The 22,981-nt window shown below is 48.8% G+C and overlaps 1 protein-coding gene across 4 annotated transcripts in view; it reads right to left on the minus strand.

Moving 5' to 3' along the window:
- Positions 1 to 21,779: 21,779 nt before the first annotated feature.
- Positions 21,780 to 22,981, minus strand: part of NECTIN1 (nectin cell adhesion molecule 1) — a 386,901-nt gene continuing 385,699 nt past the window's right edge. For 2 of the 4 annotated variants that reach the window (XM_060251182.1, XM_060251179.1), the window contains one exon: positions 21,923 to 22,114. In XM_060251182.1, the coding sequence (XP_060107165.1) occupies positions 22,066 to 22,114 (49 nt within the window). In that variant the 3' untranslated portion in view covers positions 21,923 to 22,065. Of the gene's footprint in view, positions 22,115 to 22,981 lie in introns of all 4 variants that reach the window. The other 2 variants (XM_060251178.1, XM_060251183.1) reach the window with 2 other exon arrangements.

Genomic DNA, 22,981 nt, shown 5'->3' on the forward strand with positions numbered 1-22,981 from the left:
GGGGTTTGATTCCCCACTCCTCCACTTGCAGCTGCTGGAATGGCCTTGGGTCAGCCATAGCTCTGGCAGAGGTTGTCCTTGAAAGGGCAGCTGCTGTGAGAGCCCTCTCAGCCCCATCCACCTCACAGGGTGTCTGTTGTGGTGGGAGAAGCTATAGGAGATTGTAAGCCGCTCTGTGTTTCTGATTCAGGGAGAAGGGCGGGGTATCAATCTGCGATTCTTCTTCTTCAGCCCAATTCTGAGGTCCCAAGAGAGATACAGAAAGTTCAGAAGGAGCGGGGTGGGCTGAGAAAGTTGGGCAAAACACAACTTTAATGCAACAGTCCTCCCCCACTGCCCATTCATCTTTTAATCATGTGTGTGTGTATATATATATATGTGTGTGTGTGTGTGTGTGTGTGTGTATATATTGTACCTTATCAGACAAGGCATTCGGTCTTTTATTCCTGGATAAAAAAGATTCCTCTAAATGGCAATGTAAAGAGGTTAAAAAATACTGGTCACAAGTTAACATTTGGACCCAAAAATTTTTGAAGGTACAAATTAATCATGTGCCGGAATTGTACTTGTTAAACATTTGTAGACAAAACCTGACTCCTTCTAAATTGAAATTGTTATTGTACATAGTTACTACTGCTAGAATATTGTATGCCAAGTATTGGAAGAGTGACAAAACCCCCAATAGAGATGAATTTATTAACAAATTGTTGGATGCCGCTGAATCTGATTTAATGTCCACAAGATTAAGAAATGGTAATGTGCAAAAGTGTCAGAAGGACTGGGACCCTGTTTATAAATGGGTCAAAAGTAAAGGCTTTGGACTGGAGTAACTATGATCTTTTATCTTTAGATTAATTAAACCTCTCCTTCTCCCGGTATGTATGACTGGGTTTTGTGGTATTGTATTTCTTGTGTTTTGTTTGGTATGTATGCTTTTGTGTATATGTGTATATGTGTATTATCTTTTCTTCTCTCTATTGTATGTGTAATCTTTCTTAAATAAAAAAATATTTCTCTCTAAAAAAAAAAAAAAGATTCCTCTAAAGCCAGCTGGCAACTTCTGCGAAAAAAATATATATCTCTCTGAAATAAAGTGCTCAGTGGGAGATGGCATGAGCTGTGATGAGGGCTAATCATGCTTGCCGAACAGAGATTTGGAGATGCAAGCCTTGGAAATGTGCCGCGTGCGCTTCTGACCCTGCCTGCAGCTCCCACCGGGTAAGGAGAGGAAGAAACATACGGGGAGGGGGAACAATGGAGCACCTTTGCTCACACAGCTGTCTCCAAAGACGAGGCCCCCCGCTGCTAGAAAGCACCGCATCGTAAAGTGCCTCTGATGGAAACCTTTCTTTCCACTGGGGTTTCATAGTTCCGACAATCAAGGTCTTGCTGAAGAAAGGCCAGGGTCTTTGCAAATGGCTGTGTTGCGTCATGCAGCTTCCAATGAGTTATTTCAACACTTCCTTTCCTTTTTTTTTTTTTAAATGGGAACAGTGAGAGGTAGTGGAAAGGCGAAGATTTTCTCCATGGAGGAGAGATCAACTTGGCTTCATTCTCTTCCTCCTCCTCTCTCCAACGATCCGTCTAAATGCAGCACCATTGTGGACTTCTTGAAACACGACGCGTGGCAGACACTCCTACAAGATGTGTTAGCAGCCACCGGTTGAGATGGGGTTGAGAAAGAATTGCAGCCGTTTGAGAGGATGGGGTCATGGCTCAGGGGCAGAGCATCTGTCTGGTGTGTAGAAGGTCCCAGGTTCAGTCCCCAGCATCTCCAGGTAAAAGGACCAGGTAGGAGGGGATGGGAAAGACCTCAGCCTGAGGTCAACTGCTTGCCTATCTAAGTAGACCAGGGGTTAAGAACATAAGAACATAAGCCATGTTGGATCAGGCCAATGACCCATCCAGTCCAACACTCTGTGTCACACAGTGGCCTATATATATATATATATATATATATATATATATATATATATATATATATATATATATATATATATATGTGTGTGTGTGTGTGTGTGTGTGTGTGTGTGTATACACACACACAAACAAACACACACATATATATATATACTGTGGCTAATAGCCACTGATGGACCTCTGCTCCATATTTTTATCCAATCCCCTCTTGAAGCTGACTATGCTTGTAGCTGCCACCACCTCCTGTGGCAATGAATTCCACGTGTTAATCACCCTTTGGGTGAAGGAGGACTTCCTTTTATCCGTTTTAACCCGACTGCTCAGCAATTTCATCAAATGCCCACGAGTTCTTGTATTGTGAGAAAGGGAGAAAAGGACTTCTTTCTCTACTTTCTCCATCCCATGCACAATCTTGTCAACCTCTATCATGTCACCCCGCAGTCGACGTTTCTCCAAGCTAAAGAGCTCCAAGCGTTTTAACCTTTCTTCATAGGGGAAGTGTTCCAAACCTTTGATCATGCTAGTTGCCCTTTTCTGCACTTTTCCCAACGCTATAATATCCTTTTTGAGGTGCGGCGACCAGAATTGTACACAGAGCTAATTTGTTCTGAGGGCCAGATCTGACATAAACGAGACCTTGTCGGAACAGGCCAAGGGTGTCGTAGAAGATGCACTCCTAAATCTACAATCAGTTTGCTGTTGTCCCCCCACCGCTCAAGACAAATCTGTTTCCATCCCCACCATCCCATCCTAGCTCTCATCCACCTGTCCTCCTGCATCCAGGTTATTGTTCTCTTTCAATAACTATGCCATATTGAGAGAGGAGGGGAGGAGGAGAGAGCCTTCTTTACTGTCTATTACAGGATGAAATGACTCAGAACAGTATTACATGCCCGCTGTGTCCCCATTTAATTTCATTCATCGGATGAAATCCAGTGATAGATGAACCCCCACCCCCCCCTGCTCGACTCAAAGTGGCTCACTTTTTTTTGGCGAGCATCCCAACACTTGAAAAGGCTTGGTGGGCATCTGTGTTTGCTAGGGCACTCGTAAAATGCGCTTGTGAGCACAGACACTTGGCCCAGCCCCTCCCAGCCATTTGCCTTCTGCCAGTTCCTCCTGTTGGCCAAGCCACAATTTTTTACCTTGGAGGTCAGGCATGAGAAGAAGAAGAAGATATTGGATTTCTATCCCACCCTATACTCTGAATCTCAGAGTGGTCACGATCTCCTCTAACTCTGCCCCCCCCCCGCCCCACAACAGACACTCTTTGAGGCAGGTGGGGCAGACAGAGCTTTCACAGCAGCTGCCCTTTCAAGGACAACTCCTACGAGAGCTATGGCTGACCCAAGGCCACTCCAGCAGGTGCAAGTGGAGGAGTGGGGAATCCAACCCGGTTCTCCCAGATAAGAGTTTACACACTTAACCACTACACCAAACTGGCTCTCACAAGGACAGCTCTGCCAGAGCTATGGCTGACCCAAGGCCACTCCAGCAGGTGCAAGTGGAGGAGTGGAGAATCAAACCTGGTTCTCCACGCACTTAACCACTACACCAAACTGGCTCTCTAACCTATTTGTAACCTATTTGTACAGAGGGTGAGCTTATTGGGGGGGGTTTCCAGAACGAAGCCTGCATTCTCCCTAGAAGCTAAAGAAATAAGGACCTAAGAGAAGCCATGTTGGATCAGGCCAATGGCCCATCCAGTCCAATACTTTGTGTCACACAGTGGCCAAAGGAACCAGGTGCCATCAGGAGGTCCACCAGTGGGGCCAGAACACTAGAAGCCCTCCCACTGTTGACCCCCACCCCACCCCAAGCACCAAGAATACAGAGCATCACTGCCCCAGACAGAGAGTTCCGACAATACCAAACTGAGGCTATCCTACTTGGTCACATCGTGAAAAGACAAGATCCAGGTGGGCAGTCGTGTTGGTCTGAAGCAACGGAACCAAGTTGGAGTCCAGTAGAACCTTTAAGACCAGCAGAGTTTTATTCAGAATGCAAGCTGATGAAGTGTGCTTCTAGCACATGAAAACGTGCATCCTGAATAAAACGTTGATCTTCAAGGTGCTGCTGGACTCCAGCTTTGAAAAGACACGAGTCCTTGGAGAAGACCGTGATGGCAGGCAGGGCCGTAGCCAGGATTTCATGCTTGGTGAGGCCCGCAGCAGCATTTTTTGTTTGGAGGAAGGCCGGGGACCACCCGGTTTGGCCCTAAATACTTTCTCTGCTTCTCAAGTAAAGCAACAGCCCCCACCCCTTTTGTCTAACTCAGTAAACCTTCCAGGGGGGTCTGGCTGCAAGGAGGCTTCTCCCCACAACCACCATGCTGACCTGAAGGCCCTCCGGTAGCAATGCTGCACTTATTCAGAGCGGTGGCAAGTGATAGTGAGCAAAGGGGGCAGATTGGAGGCCCTCCAATGGAGGGGCCATACAGACGGAAGGGGGGGTTCAATGGAGTGGCCTGCCCCGCCCTGGCCCCACTGTAGCTATGGGCCTAGGTTTTAGGGTTGCCAATCCCCAGGTGGGGGCAGGGGATCCCCGGTTTGGAGGCCCTCCCCCCACTTCAGGGTTGTCAGAAAGCGGGGGGTGGGGAGGGAAATGTCTGCTGGGAACTCTATTATTCCCTATGGAGATTTATTCCCATAGAAAATCATGGAGAATTGATCTGCGGGTATCTGGGGCTCTGGGGGCGGCTGTTTTTTGGGGTAGAGGCACCAAATTTTCCGTATAGCATCTAGTGCCTCTCCCCAAAATACCCCCCAAGTTTCAAAAAGATTGGACCAGGGGGTCCAATTCTATGAGCCCCAAAAGAAGGTGCTCCATCCTTCATTATTTCCTATGGAAGGAAGGCATTGAAAAGGTGTGCTGTCCCTTTAAATGTGATGGCCAGAACTCCCTTTGGAGTTCAATTATGCTTGTCACAGCCTTGATCTTGGCTCCACCCCTAATGTCTCCTGGCTCCACAACCAAAGTCTCCTGGCTCCGCCCCCAAAGTCCCCAGATATTTCTTGAATTGGACTTGGCAACCCTACTAGGTTTGCCAAGCTCTGTGTCTGGGCGGGGGTTCCCCCACCTGGGAGGTTCCCAACCCACCGGCCTACATTGGGCCAGCGGGGGGAACCTCCCCCGACATCGTCGGTGCGATGATGTCACCCGGAAGTGACGTCATTGCGCCACTCTAGGCATTTCCAGGAAAAGATGCTCTAGCCATTTGGGAGGGAGAACTCTATGGTACAATAGGCATCATAGAGTTTTTTCCTCCCAAATGGCTAGAGCGTCCAGGAAAACCATAGAGCAGGGGTGGCCAACAGTAGCTCTGCAGATGTTTTTTGCCTACAACTCCCATCAGCACCAGCTTTTGGCCATGCTGGCTGGGGCTGATGGGAGTTGTAGGCAAAAAAAGTCTGGAGAGCTACCGTTGGCCACGCCTGCCATAGTTTTCCTAGAAATGCCTAGAGCAGCTGTGAACGATGTCGCCAGCACAATGACACCACTTCCAGGTGACATCATTGCATCACATGCACACCGGGCAATGTTGGGGACTTGGAAGCTCTATATGGGCCTGATGGTAGGCAAAGTTGAAGGCAGAAGAAAAGAGGAAGATCCACCGTGAGATAGATGGACTCAGCCAAGGCAGCCTCCGTCTGCAGGACCTGAGGAAGGCTGTGTACAATAGGATGTTTGGGAAGTAACTGATTCATATGGTCGCCGTAAGTTGGAAGCAACTTGACGGTACTTAAAACGTACAGGCTTATCTTCCCCCTATGCGTTGCTTCCTGCTAGTTTTGAAGAGAACTCTAGCTTTGATGGGCTGCGAATTCAATCACAAGGCTGAGAAAATTACAACTCCCATCAATCCAGCTAGCTGGTACGTTTTGAGTGTGCGACGACAGCGTGTCTTGGCCAAGCGACGATGCGATGATGAATGCCCCCAGCTGTGCAGATGCAAATGCATTTGAAATGGTGAACAAACCCGTTAAGTTGAGGACTGGACAGCAAATGATCATCATGAGCAGGATATCTTCACCTGACAAGCACATCCTTTGAGAAGGTCACGTGACAAAAACTGGGTCATGAAAAATACATACCTACATCGTTCGCCCTCAGCACCTGGTCTGCTTTTCCCTATGAAGAAAGGTTAAAATGCTTGGGGCTCTTTAGCTCTTTAGCTTGGAGATACGTCAACTGTGGGGTGACATGAGAGAGGTTTACAAGATGATGCATGGGATGGAGAAGGCAGAGAAAGAAGTACTTTTCTCCGTTTCTCACAATACAAGAACTCATGAGCAGTTGGGTTAGAACAGATAAAAGGGTGATTAACACGTGGAATTCACTGCCACAGGAGGTGGTGGCAGCTGCAAGCTTCAAAAGGGGATTGGACAAACATCTGGCTTCTAAATATTGGCTGGGTTCTTGCTTTGTTCCAAAGAATCCCTTCCTGCCATTTTAGGTGGCCTGATGGTTCTATATCCCATGTTCAATATTCCAGCATAATGTGTTTCTGATTTCTGGTGACTTTTCCTAAGGACTTTCTCTCTCTCAAGACAACTATCCTCTTGTCATTGGCAAGGGGAGGACTGCCGCTCCTGGGGATTTTTCATTCACAGAGCCAGTGGGGTGAACTGAAGATGTTCTAATTGAATATTGATCAATGTTGTTTTGGTGGGGAACGCATGTCCTCAAAATGAACAGATTTTGTATTCGCCTGAGCTGAGATCTCAAGGAAATGTAAGCCCAACTTAAACTCTGTCTGGGGCAGTGATGCTCTGTATTCTTGGTGCTTGGGGGTAGGGCAAAAGTGGAAGGGCTCCTAGTGTCCTGGCCCCACTGATGGACCTCCTGATGGCAACTTGTTTGGGGGCTTTTGGCCACTGTGTGACCCAGAGTGTTGGACTGGATGGGCCACTGGCCTGATCCAACATGGCTTCTCTTATGTTCTTATGTGACACAGAGTGTTGGACTGGATGGGCCATTGGTCTGATCCAACATGGCTTCTCTTAGGTTCTTATGTTCTTACGAATTGCACATTTTTTTTTTTTGCCTGTCTCTGTTAGGTTTGCTGGAGATCCTGGTTCTTCTTGAATCCCTTTTTCCAAGGCTTGAGCAATTGTCAAAGACAGAGATTCTTCCATTCCCCACCCCCCATATTATGGCTGCAAGAATGGACCCATTTGTCTTAGCCTATTTGCTTGCTCAACCCATTAAGATCTCTCTCTCTCTCTCAATATCAATAGGGATGCCACAATTTTTGCTTCCAGAGCATCTGACAATCAAACATACCTTGTTTGACGGTGATGATCATCTGTGAGCTGATCGTGCGGAGCTTTTCTTGTAGCAGGAGCTCCTTTGGATATTAGGCCACACACCTCTGATGTAGCCAATCCTTCTGCAGCTTACAGTAGGGCCTGTACAAAGAGCCCTGTAAGCTCTTGGGGGATTGGCTACACCAGGGATGTGTGGTCTAATACGCAAAGGTCTGTGTGTGGGGTGTGTGGTCTAATACTACAAAAAAAAAAAAAAGCCCTGCATCAGAATCTGTTCAGTTCAGCCCCCAAAGTATCCAGTGCCTGTAGGAAAAGGGTTTGCTTTTGGACTTTCCCAAAAATGTGTGTGTATGAAAACCCTGGACTGGCAGCCATTAATGCCGCTAAAGACTGCTTAGTTGAATCATGAATGGCAGGATTTATTTATGGCTCATTTATACGATATGTGAATGATTTGGCTGCCTATTTAAACAGAGGCCTGCTGAGTGGAACAGCAGGGCAGTGAAGGGGCTGAGAACGCATGTGCGGGGAAAGTGCACTGTTTGGTGAGCCAGTTTGGTGTAGTGGTGAAGTGTGCGGACTCTTATCAGGGAGAACCAGGTTTGATTCCCCCCTCCTCCACTTGCACCTGCTGGCATGGCCTTGGGTCAGCCATAGCTCTGACAGAGCTGTCCTTGAAAGGGCAGCTGCTGTGAGAGTCCTCTCAGCCCCACCCACCTCACAGGTTGTCTGTCTTCTGAGAGCCAGTTTGGTGTAGTGGTGAAGTGCGCGGATTCTTATCTGGGAGAACTGGGTTTGATTCCCCACTCCTCCGCTTGCAGCTGCTGGAATGGCCTTGGGTCAGCCTTAGCTCTGGCAGAGGTTGTCCTTGAAAGGGCAGTTGCTGTGAGAGCCCTCTCCAGCCCCACTCACCTCACAGGGTATCTGTGGTGGGGGAGGAAGGTAAAGGAGATTGTGAGCCGCTCTGAGACTCTTCAAAGTAGAGGGCGGGATATAAATCCAATGTCTTCTTCTTCTTCTTCTTTGGAAGGAGTAGCAGGATGCGACCCGCCGAACAGCCGAAAACCAGTTAATGAACAGATCGACGGTCATCAAAAAGTTGACTCCCTGTTTGGCTCTGATGAACAGGTCACGAGCAGAGCTAGCACGTGTTTCAGCACCCCTAATGGCCCAGACTAGCCTGATCTCATCAGACTTGAGAAGCTAAGGCTGCTATTGGGACTGCCTCGGTGGGAACATGTGCAGTCTGGGCTGCGGGAGTTGCACTGGCTGCCAATTGTTTACCGGGTTCGTTACAAGGCGCTGGTTATTACCTTTAAAGTCTTATATGGTCGAGGACCTGTCTATCTTAGGGACCACCTCTCTCCATACGTTCCCCAGAGAGCACTGCGATCAAGCGCAAAAAATCTTTTAGAAATCCCTGGGCCGAAAGAAACCAAATTTAAAAACTACCAGAGAACAGGCTTCTCTACAAAGGCCCCCCAGTGGTGGAATCAACTGCCGGAGGAGGTGCGGGCCCTACGGGATCTTAACCAGTTCCGTAGGGCCTGCAAAACCGCCCTCTTCCAATTAGCTTTCTAAGACGGAACTCCTGATAATATCAATAACACCGAGCCATCTTGCACATATTTTGCCTGCACGTATTTTGATTGTACTAGAATGTTGTACTGTTTTATTGCTTTTACTGTTTAAATTATTAATTATTGTATTCTGTTTTATTTGTATCATAATTTTACCATGTCTTGTTAGCCGCCCTGAGCCTGCTCAGGCGGGGAGGGCGGGGGTATAAATAAAAGTAGTTTATTATTATTATTATTATTATTATTATTATTATTATTATTATTAAAGCAGGGTCAACCCTGGTTTGTACTTGATTAGGAGACCACCAAGGAAGTCCTGGGTTGCTATGCAGAGGCAGGCAATAGTTAACAATTTCTGTCTCTCATTTACCGGACCTATAAGGCCCAGGCTAGCCTGAGCTCATCAGATCTGGGAAGCTAAGCAAGCTCAACTTGATTGGTACTTGAATTGGAGACCACCAAGGAAGTCCAACGTCGCTACACAGAATCAGGCACTGGTTAACCACCTCTGTCCGGTTTTTCCCTGACCTGGACAGTCAGGCTAGCCTGAGCTCATCAGATCTGGGAAGCTAAGCAAGCTCAACTTGATTGGTACTCGAATTGGAGACCACCAAGGAAGTCCAACGTCACTACACAGAATCAGGCAATGGTTAACCACCTCTGTCCGGTTTTTCCCTGACCTGGACAGTCAGGCTAGCCTGAGCTCATCAGATCTGGGAAGCTAAGCAAGCTCAACTTGATTGGTACTCGAACTGGAGACCACCAAGGAAGTCCAACATCACTACACAGAATCAGGCACTGGTTAACCACCTCTGTCCAGTTTTTCCCTGACCTGGACAGTCAGGCTAGCCTGAGCTCATCAGATCTGGGAAGCTAAGCAAGCTCAACTTGATTGGTACTCGAATTGGAGACCACCAAGGAAGTCCAACGTCACTACACAGAATCAGGCACTGGTTAACCACCTCTGTCCAGTTTTTCCCTGACCTGGACAGTCAGGCTAGCCTGAGCTCATCAGATCTGGGAAGCTAAGCAAGCTCAATTTGATTGGTACTCGAATTGGAGACCACCAAGGAAGTCCAACATCACTACACAGAATCAGGCACTGGTTAACCACCTCTGTCCAGTTTTTCCCTGACCTGGACAGTCAGGCTAGCCTGAGCTCATCAGATCTGGGAAGCTAAGCAAGCTCAACTTGATTGGTACTCGAATTGGAGACCACCAAGGAAGTCCAACGTCACTACACAGAATCAGGCAATGGTTAACCACCTCTGTCCAGTTTTTCCCTGACCTGGACAGTCAGGCTAGCCTGAGCTCATCAGATCTGGGAAGCTAAGCAAGCTCAATTTGATTGGTACTCGAATTGGAGACCACCAAGGAAGTCCAACATCACTACACAGAATCAGGCACTGGTTAACCACCTCTGTCCAGTTTTTCCCTGACCTGGACAGTCAGGCTAGCCTGAGCTCATCAGATCTGGGAAGCAAGACAGGGCCAGCCCTGGTCAGTACCTGGATGGGAGACCACCAAGGAAGCCCAGGGTTGCTATGCGGAGGCAGGCAATGGCAAAGCCACCTCTGAACATCTCTGGCCTTGAAAACCTTTCAGGGTTGTCGCAAGTCAGATGCAACATGACAAGACTTTACATGCAAGTATTTTTATATTACACTCATACCATTGAGGAAGAGGAGGAGAGTAAGGTAGGGAATTGCCTGTGGCTGAAGCTATACACTATGACCAACAATGTCCATGGCCAAAAGTTTCAGACGGTAGCCATGCTGGCTGGTTGTAGAACAGCTGGATTCGAATCCAGTAGCTCCTTAGAGGCCAACAAGATCTCCACTCCTACCTGTATCTGATGAAGTTCGATCCTGGTGGAAGCTGGGTTCAGGTAGCTGGCTCAAGGTTGACTCAGCTTTCCATCCTTCCAGGGTCTGTAAAATCCAGCTTGCTGTGGGGAAAGTGTAGATGACTGGGGACGGCAATGGCAAACCACCCCGTAAAAAGTCTGCCATGAAAATGTTGTGAAAGTGACATCACCCCAGAGTCAGAAACTTACACAGGGGACTGCCTTTACCTTTTACCTTTAAGGTGCTACTGGACTCGAATCATGACCAAAAGCAACAGCAGCTATGCCTGGCCTTTTCTGCCTCTTCTCTTCCCTCCCCATCACTTCCATAGTCAATATGAACTTTTACAACAGAAGAAGAATTGGATTTATGTTCCACCCTCCACCCTGAATCTCAGAATGGCTCACAATCTCCTTTATCTTCCTCCCCCACAACAGACACCCTGTGAGGTGGGTGGGGCTGAGAGGGTTCTCACAGCAGCTGCCCTTTCAAGGACAACCTCTGCCAGAGCTATGGCTGACCCAAGGCCATTCCAGCAGTTGCTAGCGGAGGAGTGGGGAACCAAATCCGGTTCTTCCAGATAAGAGTCCGTGCTCTTAACCACTACACCAAACTGGCTCTCTATGTTCAGCTCATCCATGTCATTGGCTGATGTCTGTGGAGGATAAGGACCCTCACATGGGTGGGAGGGTGGATTCCCCATGTCCTCACTAGACCAAAGGCCTGTCTTCTTAATCATGATCAAGATCTCTTCTGGGCCAGTGTGGAGTGGGATGGAACCTCCTCAGACAAGAAATTAACACCCCCCTCACCACCGCACAGTCTAGGCCAGGGGTAGGGAACGTTGGCTCTCCAGATGTGTTTTGCCTACAACTCCCATCAACCCCAGCCCCAGCCAGCATGGCCCCTGGTCTAGGCTGAGGCTTCAGACACCTCTCGTTCTCCAGAAGGGCCAAACACTGAGTGGTAAAGTCTGTCTAAGAAACCAGTGGAGATGGAGAACTTGACCTTCCCCAGTTGGATCCATCCAGTGCTACCAGGACCCCTACATCCAGAGGTGGGATTCTCGCAGGAGCTCCTTTGCATATGAGGCCACCCACCCCTGATGTAGCCAACCCTCCAAGAGCTCACAAAGCTCCTTTTTGTAAGCTCTTGGAGGATTGGCTACGTCAGGGGTGGGTGGCTCATATGCAAGGGAGCTCCTGCTTGAATCCCGCCCCCCGCCTACAGCAAAAATGGCAGCATGCCCAGGCAGAAACATGATATGGGAGGAGAAGTTCATGCTTAGAAGCTCGGGGAATCCAGTCAATGAGTCCTATCAATATGGGGGGAAAGAATATGAGCTCTGGTGGGAGTCAGGAGTCCTCTCATGCGATAGGAAGGGTGGAGCTACTGAGTCCTGTAAGATTCCTCAGTGGGAGTCCATACTTTGCTTATTCCTTCTGCCATCTTGTAATCCAGCCTGGACAGCTGCTCTGCCAAGAAGGGGACCCAGTTCTACAGGTCCTTGGATGCCTCCTTTGCTCCTGATTCCTGTGGACAGCTCCTGCCCTGGTCCATTCAACCTACCAGCCTTCTGACCTGTGGCTCCCTTATCTGGGCAACAGACTGGAAGTGGGATGATCAAGAGCCAGCATAATGTAGTGGTTAGAGGGTCAGACTAGGCTATGGGAGACCCAGGCTTGAATCCCCACTCTGTGGTGGAAGCTTGCTGGGTGATCTTGGGCCAGTCATACACTCTCGGCCTAACCGATGTCAGTGGGTTGCTGACAGGATAAAATGGAGAAGAGGAGGAAGAGGGAAGCTGCCTTGGGATCCCATTGGGAGAAAGATGGGGTATAAATGAGATAGATAGATAGATAGATAGATAGATAGATAGATAGATAGATAGATAGATAGATAGATAGATAGATGATAATCCTTGGGCTAGGAGACGTGAGATTGGAGAAAGAGCAGCATCTTTCATTAATGTCTTCCCTCCCTCTCTTCCTCTCTTCCTTCCTTCCTTCCTTCCTTCCTTCCTTCCTTCCTTCCTTCCTTCCTTCCTTCCTTCCTTCCTTCCTTCCTTCCTTCCTTCCTCCCTCCCTCCCTCCCTCCCTCCCTCCCTCCCTTCCTTCCTCCCTTCCTCCCTCCCTCCCTCCCTTCCTTCCTTCCTTCCTTCCTTCCTTCCTTCCTTCCTTCCTTCCTTCCTTCCTTCCTTCCTCCCTCCCTCCCTCCCTCCCTCCCTTCCTTCCTTCCTTCCTTCCTTCTCCCCTTAAAGTTCCCTTTCAATTTTTTCTCCCCTCCCCAACATCCAGAATTCCTTCCCACCGTTAATTAATCCAGGACTGTCTGGCAAGTTCTGGCCACAGTTCCGAGGAGTGCCAGGAGATATTTGATCACTTCTGGTGCCACCGAGGAGGGGAGTCAGTGATCAGCTGTCATGATTCACGGCACTAGTGGAGCACATAATTAAATGAGAACTGTCTCTCTTCTCTGTACCATGGATGGAGGAAGCAGTGCCTTGCCCCAACCCCCTCTTGCTGTTTTCCACACGGTGTGTCAGCTCTGGACAAGGCCTGTCAAATGTCACCTTGAAGCAAAGGCATGTGTAATGCACTCATCAATCCACATATCTAACACTCCAGGAAGCATCTTCTCTCTTCCTCTTCTAAATGCACATAAAACCGTTGAAGAATGTATGCAGATGGAGACCAAGAGAAGAGGAGTAGCGATGAAGGGCCAAGGATGGACATCACTCAGATGTGTATCTTTTGATTGCTAGGCATTTCAAGGCTGGTTCACAAGGGCCTACTCATCATCACTCGGCAGCTTGTGCATGTGAATAGGTAGGTGAAGATAAGCCACCACGGACAGAGCTCTCCATATCCCCCCACACAGATGACCTCGTTCAATCAGGTACCTTTGAGTCCACAAGTGTGCTTCAGTTGCAGAACATCTGCTTGGCAGGCAGAAGGTCCCAGGTTGAATCCCCAACATCACCACTTGCAGGGCTTTTTGTTTTTGTTGTTGTTGCAGGAACTCCTTTACGTATGTAGCCAATCCTCCAAGAGCTTACAGGGCTCTTAGTACACGGCCTACTGTAAACTCCAGGAGGACTGGCTACATCGGAAGTGTGTGTGTGTGTGGCCTAATATGTAAGGGAGTTCCTGCTACAAAAAAAGCCCTGGGTACTTAAAAGGATCAGGTGATAGGTGAAGTGACAGACCTCTGCTTGAGACCCTGGAGAGCTGCTGCCAGTAGACAATACTGACCTAGATGGACCCATGGTCTGTTTCAGTAGAAGGCAGCTTCATGTGTTCAAGTGTAGAGAAACCCAGGGTGATATCTAGCAGCGTTTTCTGCTGATTGAAAGGTTTCCTCTCAGTGGATTTCCTTGTTTTCCCTGTCCAGCTGCTACCCAAAATGAAATCCCCCCCCACCACCCGGAACAGAATATGGTCTTCAGTCTGAGGTGGAAGGGGGCAACTGGTAATAGTACTTCTCCCTTCTTGTGTTAGCGGGATTTTAATGTAGGAACCAACCCCAAGCATGTACAAACTGGGGCTTGACTGCATGAACCTCTTGTCCCATAAAGTGTTGTGGATGAAGACAAGGCAGGGAGAAACAGAACGTAAGAGAAACCATGTTGGATCAGGTCAATGGCCCATCCAGTCCAGCACTCTGTGTGTCACACAGTGGACAAAAAACCCCAGGTGCCATCAGGAGGTCCATCAGCGGGGCCAGGACACTAGAAGCCCTCCCATTGTGCCCCCCCTCCAAGCACAAAGAAGACAGAGCATCACTACCCCAGACATAAGAACATAAGAGAAGCTATGTTGGATCAGGTCAATGGCCCATCCAGTCCAGCACTCTGTGTGTCACACAGTGGACAAAAAACCCCAGGTGCCATCAGGAGGTCCATCAGTGCAGCCAGGACACTAGAAGCCCTCCCACTGTGTCCCCCCAAGCACCAAGAAGACAGAGCATCACTATCCCAGACATAAGAACATAAGAGAAGCTATGTTGGATCAGGCCAATGGGCCATCCAGTCCAACACTCTATGTCACACAGTGGCCAATTAAACCAGGTGCCATCAGGAGGTCCATCAGTGGGGCCAGAACACTAGAAGCCCTCCCATTCTTAACCCCCACCCCCCGAAAGGCACCAAGAATACAGAGCATCACTGCCCCAGACAGAGAGTTCTATCAATACCCTGCGGCTAATAGCTGCTGATGGACCTCTGCTCCATAAGTTATCTCCATAAGTTATCTCCAGTGCTGAGCTTGCCCATGTGAACCAGTTCCGTATTGTTTCCTAATAAAGAGACCAGGGAGGCAGTTCTAGATCTCACATCATGGTTTATTTCAACTTCCTGACCCGTCTTTGACTTTATAACAGATCCATCAGTGTCACCATCCCTCAGAGGATGGCACTTATATTTTGTTTGTACTCAGCTGGACGGGGGGGAAATGGCTTCTAGGCTCAAACATGAGAATCACACACTGGGTCTGCCAAACCACCCCTTGAAATGTCTTCCTTGGTCCTCTTGACTCATTCCATAGCCTTCGTGCTAAGCCACCATGTCATAGACAACACTTTCTCCTATTGCTTTTCACCTCTGCTCTCCTTCTAAGGAGCTTGGAAGTACAGCAGGGACATAAACAGAGCCCTAATGGATCTGGCCAGGGGTCCCTTTGGTCCAGCATCCTCACATAGCAGCCAACTAGTTCCTCTAGACCAGGGGTGTCAAACATGTGGCCCGAGGGCTGAATCAGGCCCCCGGAATGCTCCTATCAGGCCCACGAGCATCTCACTGTCGTCTGCTTCCTTCTCCCTCTTTTGCTTCCTTCTGTATCACAACTTGCTTTGCCAGGCTTGCCCAATCTCACAGGAGCTACAGAACAAGCCTCCTCCCTTGGGGAGGAAGTGGGGGAAGAAGAGCTAGCTTTGCCAGCCTCTCTCAATTGCACAGCAGATCTACTGAGCCAAGCCTCTCTTCCTTCTGTTGGCTGAGGCTCAGCAAGCCGGTGAGCTGCATTAGGCTAATTGTGTGTGTCTGTGTCTTTTATAAAGTTTACATCTTCCCCTACCTGGCATTAAATTTTATGACACACATGGCCTGGCCCAACAAGGTGAAGATCCGGCCCTCATAACAAATGAGTTCGAAACTCCTGCTCTAGACTCTAGAGGGAGGTCTATCAGCAGGGTGAAGAGGCTGAGGTCTTCTCCTGATAAGGACATCAGAAGAGCCCTGCTGGATCAGACCAGTGGTCCATCTAGTCCAGCCTGCTGTCTCACACAGTGGCCAGCCAGTTCCTCTGGAGGGCCAACAACAGAGCAGAGAGGCCAAGCCCTTCCCCTGATAAGGACATCAGAAGAGCCCTGCTGGATCAGACCAGTGGTCCATCTAGTCCAGCCTCCTGTCTCACACAGTGGCCAGCCAGTTCCTCTGGAGGGCCAACAACAGAGCAGAGAGGCCAAGCCCTTCCCCTGATAAGGAAATCAGAAGAGCCCTGCAGGATCAGACCAGCGGTCCATCTAGTTCAGCATCCTGCTTCAGACACTGCCCAATCAGATATGCCCCTTGGAAACCTGCAGGCGGGGGCAATATGGCTTGTAGCTTCCCCCTTGAAGTTACCCCCTCCCCTAACCACTGGCATTCAGGAATGCTTTGCCTTTGAATTTGGACTTCCTATGCGTTCCTCATAGCAAATGGCCATTCACGTACCTGTCCTTCATCATGTCTGACGAAGCCTGAGCATGCTTCGGCGGGGAGGGCGGGATAGAAATCTAATTAAACCTAAACCTAATCCCTTTTTAAAGCCAGGTAAATTAGTGCCAGGAGGGAAGGTAGGATGATATGGCCTAAACTTGTCAGCTAAGCAGGGTTGGTATGTGAATGGGAGCCCACCAAGGAAGACTCTGCAGGGGGAAGCAATGGCAAACCATCTCTGATTAGTCACTTGCCTGGAAAGCCCCTGGCTGGGGTCACCGTAAGTCAACTGTGACTAGACAACACTTTACACAGGGCCAGTCACTGAATCCTGGAGCAGTGAGTTCCACAAGCTAACTGCTCATTGAGTGTAGAAGTTCTTTCTTTTATTTGATATCTTGCCTGCTTCTAAAGTTTGGAGAGGGCCAATGTTCCCTCTAAGCCGTGGAGTTTTGTGAGAAAAAATTCTACTTTGTGATCTACTGGCACTAAAACGGCGAGCTCCTGAAGAAATTAGTTCGCTCTGGAGCCATTCTTCATAAGCTAAGACAAAAATGTGTGAGTCAGAGGCTAAAAAACTGCGAGCTAGCTCATACTATCTCAGCTTAGAGAGAACACTGGAAGCAACCCTTTCCATTCCTTTGAACTTCTGGGCAGGGGGAAGAGAGAGGGGAGAACCAAGTAATATCCAACTTCCAATCTCCCCCCCCCCTCACAGCAGGAGCTCAATTCCAGCAGGATTACATAGATCAGTTTGTACCCCCGACTCACAAAAGGCCCTTCTCTATGATGGGTCACATTGTCAAAATTTTGTTGGCACTTCTGCACCCTCCCCCACCCCCGGTATGTCTACTATGATGTCACCATCGGATCTTCTGTGAGGTCATGGTGGTTTCCCTTGCAACTGCTGTGACATCAGAAGTCTTGACCCGGTCTACTGTGGTTTCTTTGGCTGCCGTTGGTCTTAACTGTGGGCTTTGTAAATCTTGGGCCAGACAGCTCGGGACGAACAAGAGCATCCTTGATTCTGGAGTCGGAGCTCTGTGGGCAACTCCAAGTTAAAATAAGCAACACTGGCATATCTTGACTCCATTGTTTTGTTTTTAAAATGGCTCCAGTTTGGTGTAGTGGTGAAGTGTGCGGACTCTTATCTGGGAGAACCAGGTTTGATTCCCCACTCCTCCACTTGCACCTGCTAGCATGGGCTTGGGTCAGCCATAGCTCTGGCAGAGCTGTTCTTGTGAGAGCCAGTTTGGTGTAGTGGTTAAGTGCATGGACTCTTATCTGGGAGAACTGGGTTTGATTTCCCACTCCTTCACTTGCAGCTGCTGGAATGGCCTTGGGTCAGCCACAGCTCTGGCAGAGGTTGTCCTTGAAAGGGCAGCTGCTGTGAGAGCCCTCTCCAGCCCCACCCACCTCACAGGGTGTCCGTTGTGGGGGGAGAAGATAAAGGAGATTGTGAGCCGCTCTGAATCTCTGAGATTTGGAGGGTGGGATATAAATCCAACATCATCATCATCGTCGTCATCATCATCTTCTTCGTTGGTCCCAATGGAGTGGACCTGATTTTCTGATGATCAAACAAGGTGGCTTGAGTCTATTACTCATTTAGGGCCAAATCCCATGTTCTAAAGTTAGATTAGAAGACTAGGAACTATAGCAGGGGCCTTCAACTCAGTGCCCATGGGCACCACGGCACCCGCTCTCACCTTTTCTGGCACCTGCTGAGAGTTTTTAGGAAGTGGCCAGGGCGAGGTGGAGCTTTTGCCCAGTGAGCCATCTGCTTGGCTGCTGGAGGTTTGATTGACTGCACATCAATGTTCCCCCTAAGCTGTGGAGTCTTGTGAGCAAAAATTCTGCTTTGTGAGTTACTGGCATTTAATTTGTGAACTACTGCGTAAATCCGTTTGTTCTGGGGCCATTTGCCCTGAGCTAAAACAAAAATGTGTTAGCCACAGGCTAAAAAAATTGTGCGCTGGCTCACACTAACTCAGCCTAGAGGGAATACTGCTGCACAGAACGTTTGAAAAAATGGTGCTTTGGCAGCAGCTGCCATCACAGCACAGGGATCTTCACTGCATGACTGACGTTAAGCTTCAGCGGCCATTTTGTGGCTGGCTCCATCTCCTGTGGCGGCTGTTTAGTAGCAGCCATTTTGTGGCTGGGCCCACCACGCTGTGTCAGAATTCCAAAGGTGACTGCAGGCTCATAAAGTGTGGGGACCCCTGAATGTGATGGCTGCCATTTTGGTTTGGGCCCCTCATCTGCCAAAGCAAAGCCAGGTTCTTTCCCTTTTTGGAGGCTCTCTGTCTGCAGCATGTAGAGAGACCAAGTGCCAGGATTTTTGAGCCCTGGAAGCTATAGAAGAAGAAGAAGAAGAACAAGAAGATGATGATGATATTGGAGTTATAAAAACAAAGGTAGTCCCCTGTGTAAGCATCAGTCATTTTCAACTCTAGGGTGACGTTGCTTTCACGTTGTCACAGCAAACTTTTTACAGAGTGGTTTGCCATTGCCTTCCCCAGTCATCTACACTTTCCCCCCAGCAAGCTGGGGACTCAATTTGACCGATCTCAGAAGGATGGAAGGCTAAGTCAACCTCGAACCAGCTACCTGAACCAGCTTCAGCTGGGATCGAACTCAGGTTGTGAGCAGAGGGCTCCAACTGCAGTACTGCAGCTTTACCGCTCTGCGAATCTCAGAGTCTCAAAGCGGTCACAATCTCCTTTACCTTCCCCCCCCACACACAATAGACACCCTGTGAGGTAGGTGGGGCTGAGAGAGCTTTTTCCAGAAGCTGCCCTTTCAAAGACAACCTCCGTGAGAGCTATGGCTGACCCAAGGCCATTCCAGCAGGTGCAAGTGGAGGAGTGGGGAATCAAACCCAGTTCTCCCAGATAAGAGTCCACGTACTTAACCACTACACCAAACTGGCTCAAAGAAGAAGAAGAAGATGGCAAGTTTATATCTGCCCTTCTCTCTGAATCAGAGTCTCAGAGCGACTCACAATCTCCTTCATCTTCTTCCCACACAACAGACACCTTGTGAGGTAGGTGGGGCTGAGAGAGCTCTTACATTTGAACTTGGCTTTCATATATACCCATAAGCAAGTTATCCTCATGGTTCTAGGCTACCAAGCTAAATTCTTCAGCACGTCTTGCCCTGTGACACTGTGTCCTGAGCATGACGCTTCCAAAGACAGACATGACAGGCTCCATGTGAATTTGGGAAGTACTCAAAGCCATCTGAGTTATTCTGAGGCTTGGGGGCCCCTGGAATGTGAGGGTACATGTGTTGACTACAATGAATATTCACGACACCCCATGGCACATAAAGAAGAAAGACAAACAAGGTTTCTTACACTTGGGATGTGGTGAGAAGTTGCACTTGTCCTCATTGTTGAAGGAAGAGAAAGTTCTCTGCTCCTTTGGGCAAAGGAAAGGATGCAACCAAATAGCCAAACTATGATGTTTGGAATCACTGAATACAACCAGGATTTAATTTGGGGACACATACTTAAAGTGCTAACACATTTTCCTAATTCCCCTCCCCTGAAAAAAAAGCAACAGCAACATTCCATATCACGGCCAGTCTTGACCTCACTAACAACAATTCTACTGTCAACTTTGGGTGCAGAAAGAAGGTGTGTTCCCTTTTCTTTGTTTTGGAGAGGCAGCCAGCTCTTGGGGTGAGATGGGTGGGCATCGTCGCGATCTTCGTGCTTCTTCCACCGGTCCACCCATTTCCTGTTTCAGACAGGAAACGATGCCACGGCATCAGGGGACCATGCTCTGAGCCCAAGATGGCCGGCGAGGACAAGTTGCGAGGAAGCGCTGGTTTGAATTCTCGCTCTTGGTATCATCCCTTGTCGGCTTGCAGGAAACGGCTGAGGTAGTGCAAATGCAGTTCAGCTTGTGTAGAAACGGAAGGAGGGCAGAGCGAAAACTTAAGGTGTGGGGGGAGGAGAGCTTTGGAAGAGGAGAAGTGGGGGGGGGAATCCAAAGTGCATGAAGCAATATTATCCTTCTCCCAACAAAACCTACAAAAATAAACTGTGATGCAGCTGGGCTCTGACTGCCCCTATTGTTCTGTTTCCCCCTTAGCTCTGAGACACTCAACACCGAAAGGGCCAAAGCCCAGAATAATGGCTTGTAAGAGCCGCATTAGGGGTCAAAGATGTCTGCCCTTTTGCCCTGATGTCTTTGTGATTCCCTGGCACATGATCTCCCCCCACGAGAAAGGCAGGAGGGTTATCTCAGCCCTAGATGGTGGTCTTTTGCGCAGTCTCCTTATCTGTCCAGTCTTGTCCAAGACTAATCATACGTTTATCTTCTCCCTCACTCTTTGCTGTCCTTTCTTCAGCCTCCTCTTTTTTCTTCATCCAATCCTATCGCACGCGGACGAGGAGGTGAGGTGAAAAGAAATCCCCTTCTGTAAAAGCATGACAAGGTTTGCGGAAAGGACCACATGACCAGTCTCACGCCCACCCAGACTTCAAATATATATATACATACGCACAAATATAAAAAATACACACGCACGTTCCAAAACTAAAGTAACTTTTTTTAAAAAAGCAACCCAAAACAGGAGTGAGAAAAGAAAAGAAAGCGTTTCAAAGGCCCGATCCTGCATTGGCTTTCATCCTTCATTAAGAGCAAGGAGGTGAAATTATCGCTCATCTCCAGCCACCTGAGTTTGATCACTCCAACTCAAAAGAAAAAAAAAAAGTGCATAGCAAAATTTAAGATTTTTTTGCCCTACTCTCATAGAGGGTTTTCTTTAAAAAAAAAAATCTCATCTTTCTAATTTAGGGATTTCCCATGGAGTTCAAGGAATGTTTCATTTCCCATCTATCCCGGCACATTCTCCTTCCACGCCCTCTGGACGGCCATGAGATAAATGAAACATGAGAGAATGGGACACATGGTTTCAGTGCTGTGGTTCTGCCTTTGCAAGACATTCTGCATCACACACACAGGCGCACGCGCTGTGGCTTGTTGCTCAGATTCTCTCTTCCAAAAACGAATGAGATGGGTGCAAACTTGGGACTCCTCAGTAGTAGGTGGGGGTTCTTCAAGTAATATCTCCTGTTGCATTTGGAAGGGGAGGAGAAGGGAGGGGCCGTGAAGTGAAAGGGAGGGATGGCTAGTGGTGCGTGAGGACATCTTGCCGCTTAACCATCTACAGCACACGTTGTGCAAAGGGGAACAAGATGGCAGACACGTTGGCGAGCCTGACCTATTCCATCCAGCAGAGGGCAGCGGTGCAAACACACGGAAACACGAGCGCGCAAAGCCTGTTCGGTACGGAAGGCTCAAAGGGTCAAAGTTAATGTGGGAGGGAGGGACCGGAAATGCGCGGAAAGTCACAGGAGTTAAAAGGAGCCGTTCAAAGGTGTCAAAACTGCGGTAAAAAAAAGAAGGAAAAGGAAAAGGAGAACCGTATGGACACACACACAAACCCAACTATATCCCCGACATCTTGGGTGGGAGGAAGCCGGTTAAAATGGCCTTGATTGGTGTGTCGAAGCTGAGGACAAGTGAAGAATTGTCTTCTCTGCTGTGATCGTCTGTGGCCCAGTTAAACGTATTGTTCCTTGGGGCAAATGTACAGTGCTCTGGAGCCCGGTGGCGGGCAGCAAAAGGAAGCATTGCTATGGTGGGATGAGTAGAGATCTCCTGGGAGATACGACAAAGGACTATAGACATAAGGTACATTTGCCAGATACTGGTCTTCGCGCAAGTAACGGCAGGTTAGGTAATCACCCGCATCCGATATCTCTGAGTGACACTTTCCAAAGTTCTGTGGACAGAGAGAAAGAGAGGGAGAGAGAGAGAAATAGAGAGAGGAAAAAATAAAATCACAGATTGAAATGGAATTGTAATGAACGTCCGTTCGGCGGTAATGGAAGGGGCTGCTGCAAATTCATTCTGCCGGGGTCAAGAGCGACGTCGCCGCTGCTTTCTGCGAGCACGGCTGTTGTCGATTGCAAGCTGCCATACGCATTCAGCATGACTGGTATACAATGAGACATGCCGTCCATCCAAAAATAAATAAGGACGAATGGAAGAGCCGGGAAAGAAAAGAACAATCGCGACCCACCAATCATCAAAATGCACATTCTCTTGCCCTTAGCTGCCATTTCGTTATTGCTTTAAGGTGCACCTCCAAGAACAACTGGCTTGCCTTGTACTAGCCGCACCCAGCCAAGGCTCGAGGTCACCTTCCTCCAATTTAAGGAGTCTTCCTCCAGGGGAAACAGCTCTTCCACCCCCCCCACACCCCCATTCAGGGCCAACCCTGCCGCAAGACAAACTAGGTGACTGCCTAGAGCGCTAGCCTTCTGAGGGTGCCAAATTGGGTGCCCCCTATGTGACTCGGTGACGCTATCAGTGTGTGCGTGGGGGGTGTGTGCCAGAAGTTAGCCTTGTCTAGGGCGCCAGACAGTCTAGGGCTGGCCCTGCCTCCACTTGTGCATTAACAAAACATGACAAAGAGCAACTCTAGAGTTGCCAACTCCAAACTGGAAAATACCCGGCAATTTGGGGTTGGAGAGGGGAGGGACCTCAGGAGGGTATATTTGCACAGAGTCCACCCTCCAAAGCAGCCACTTGCTTCAGGGGACCTGATCTCTGTTGTCTGGAGGTCAGTTGTAATTCCAGATCTCCA

Source organism: Heteronotia binoei, chromosome 12 (assembly GCF_032191835.1).
Source record: "Heteronotia binoei isolate CCM8104 ecotype False Entrance Well chromosome 12, APGP_CSIRO_Hbin_v1, whole genome shotgun sequence".
Taxonomy (NCBI): Eukaryota; Metazoa; Chordata; class Lepidosauria; order Squamata; family Gekkonidae; genus Heteronotia; species Heteronotia binoei.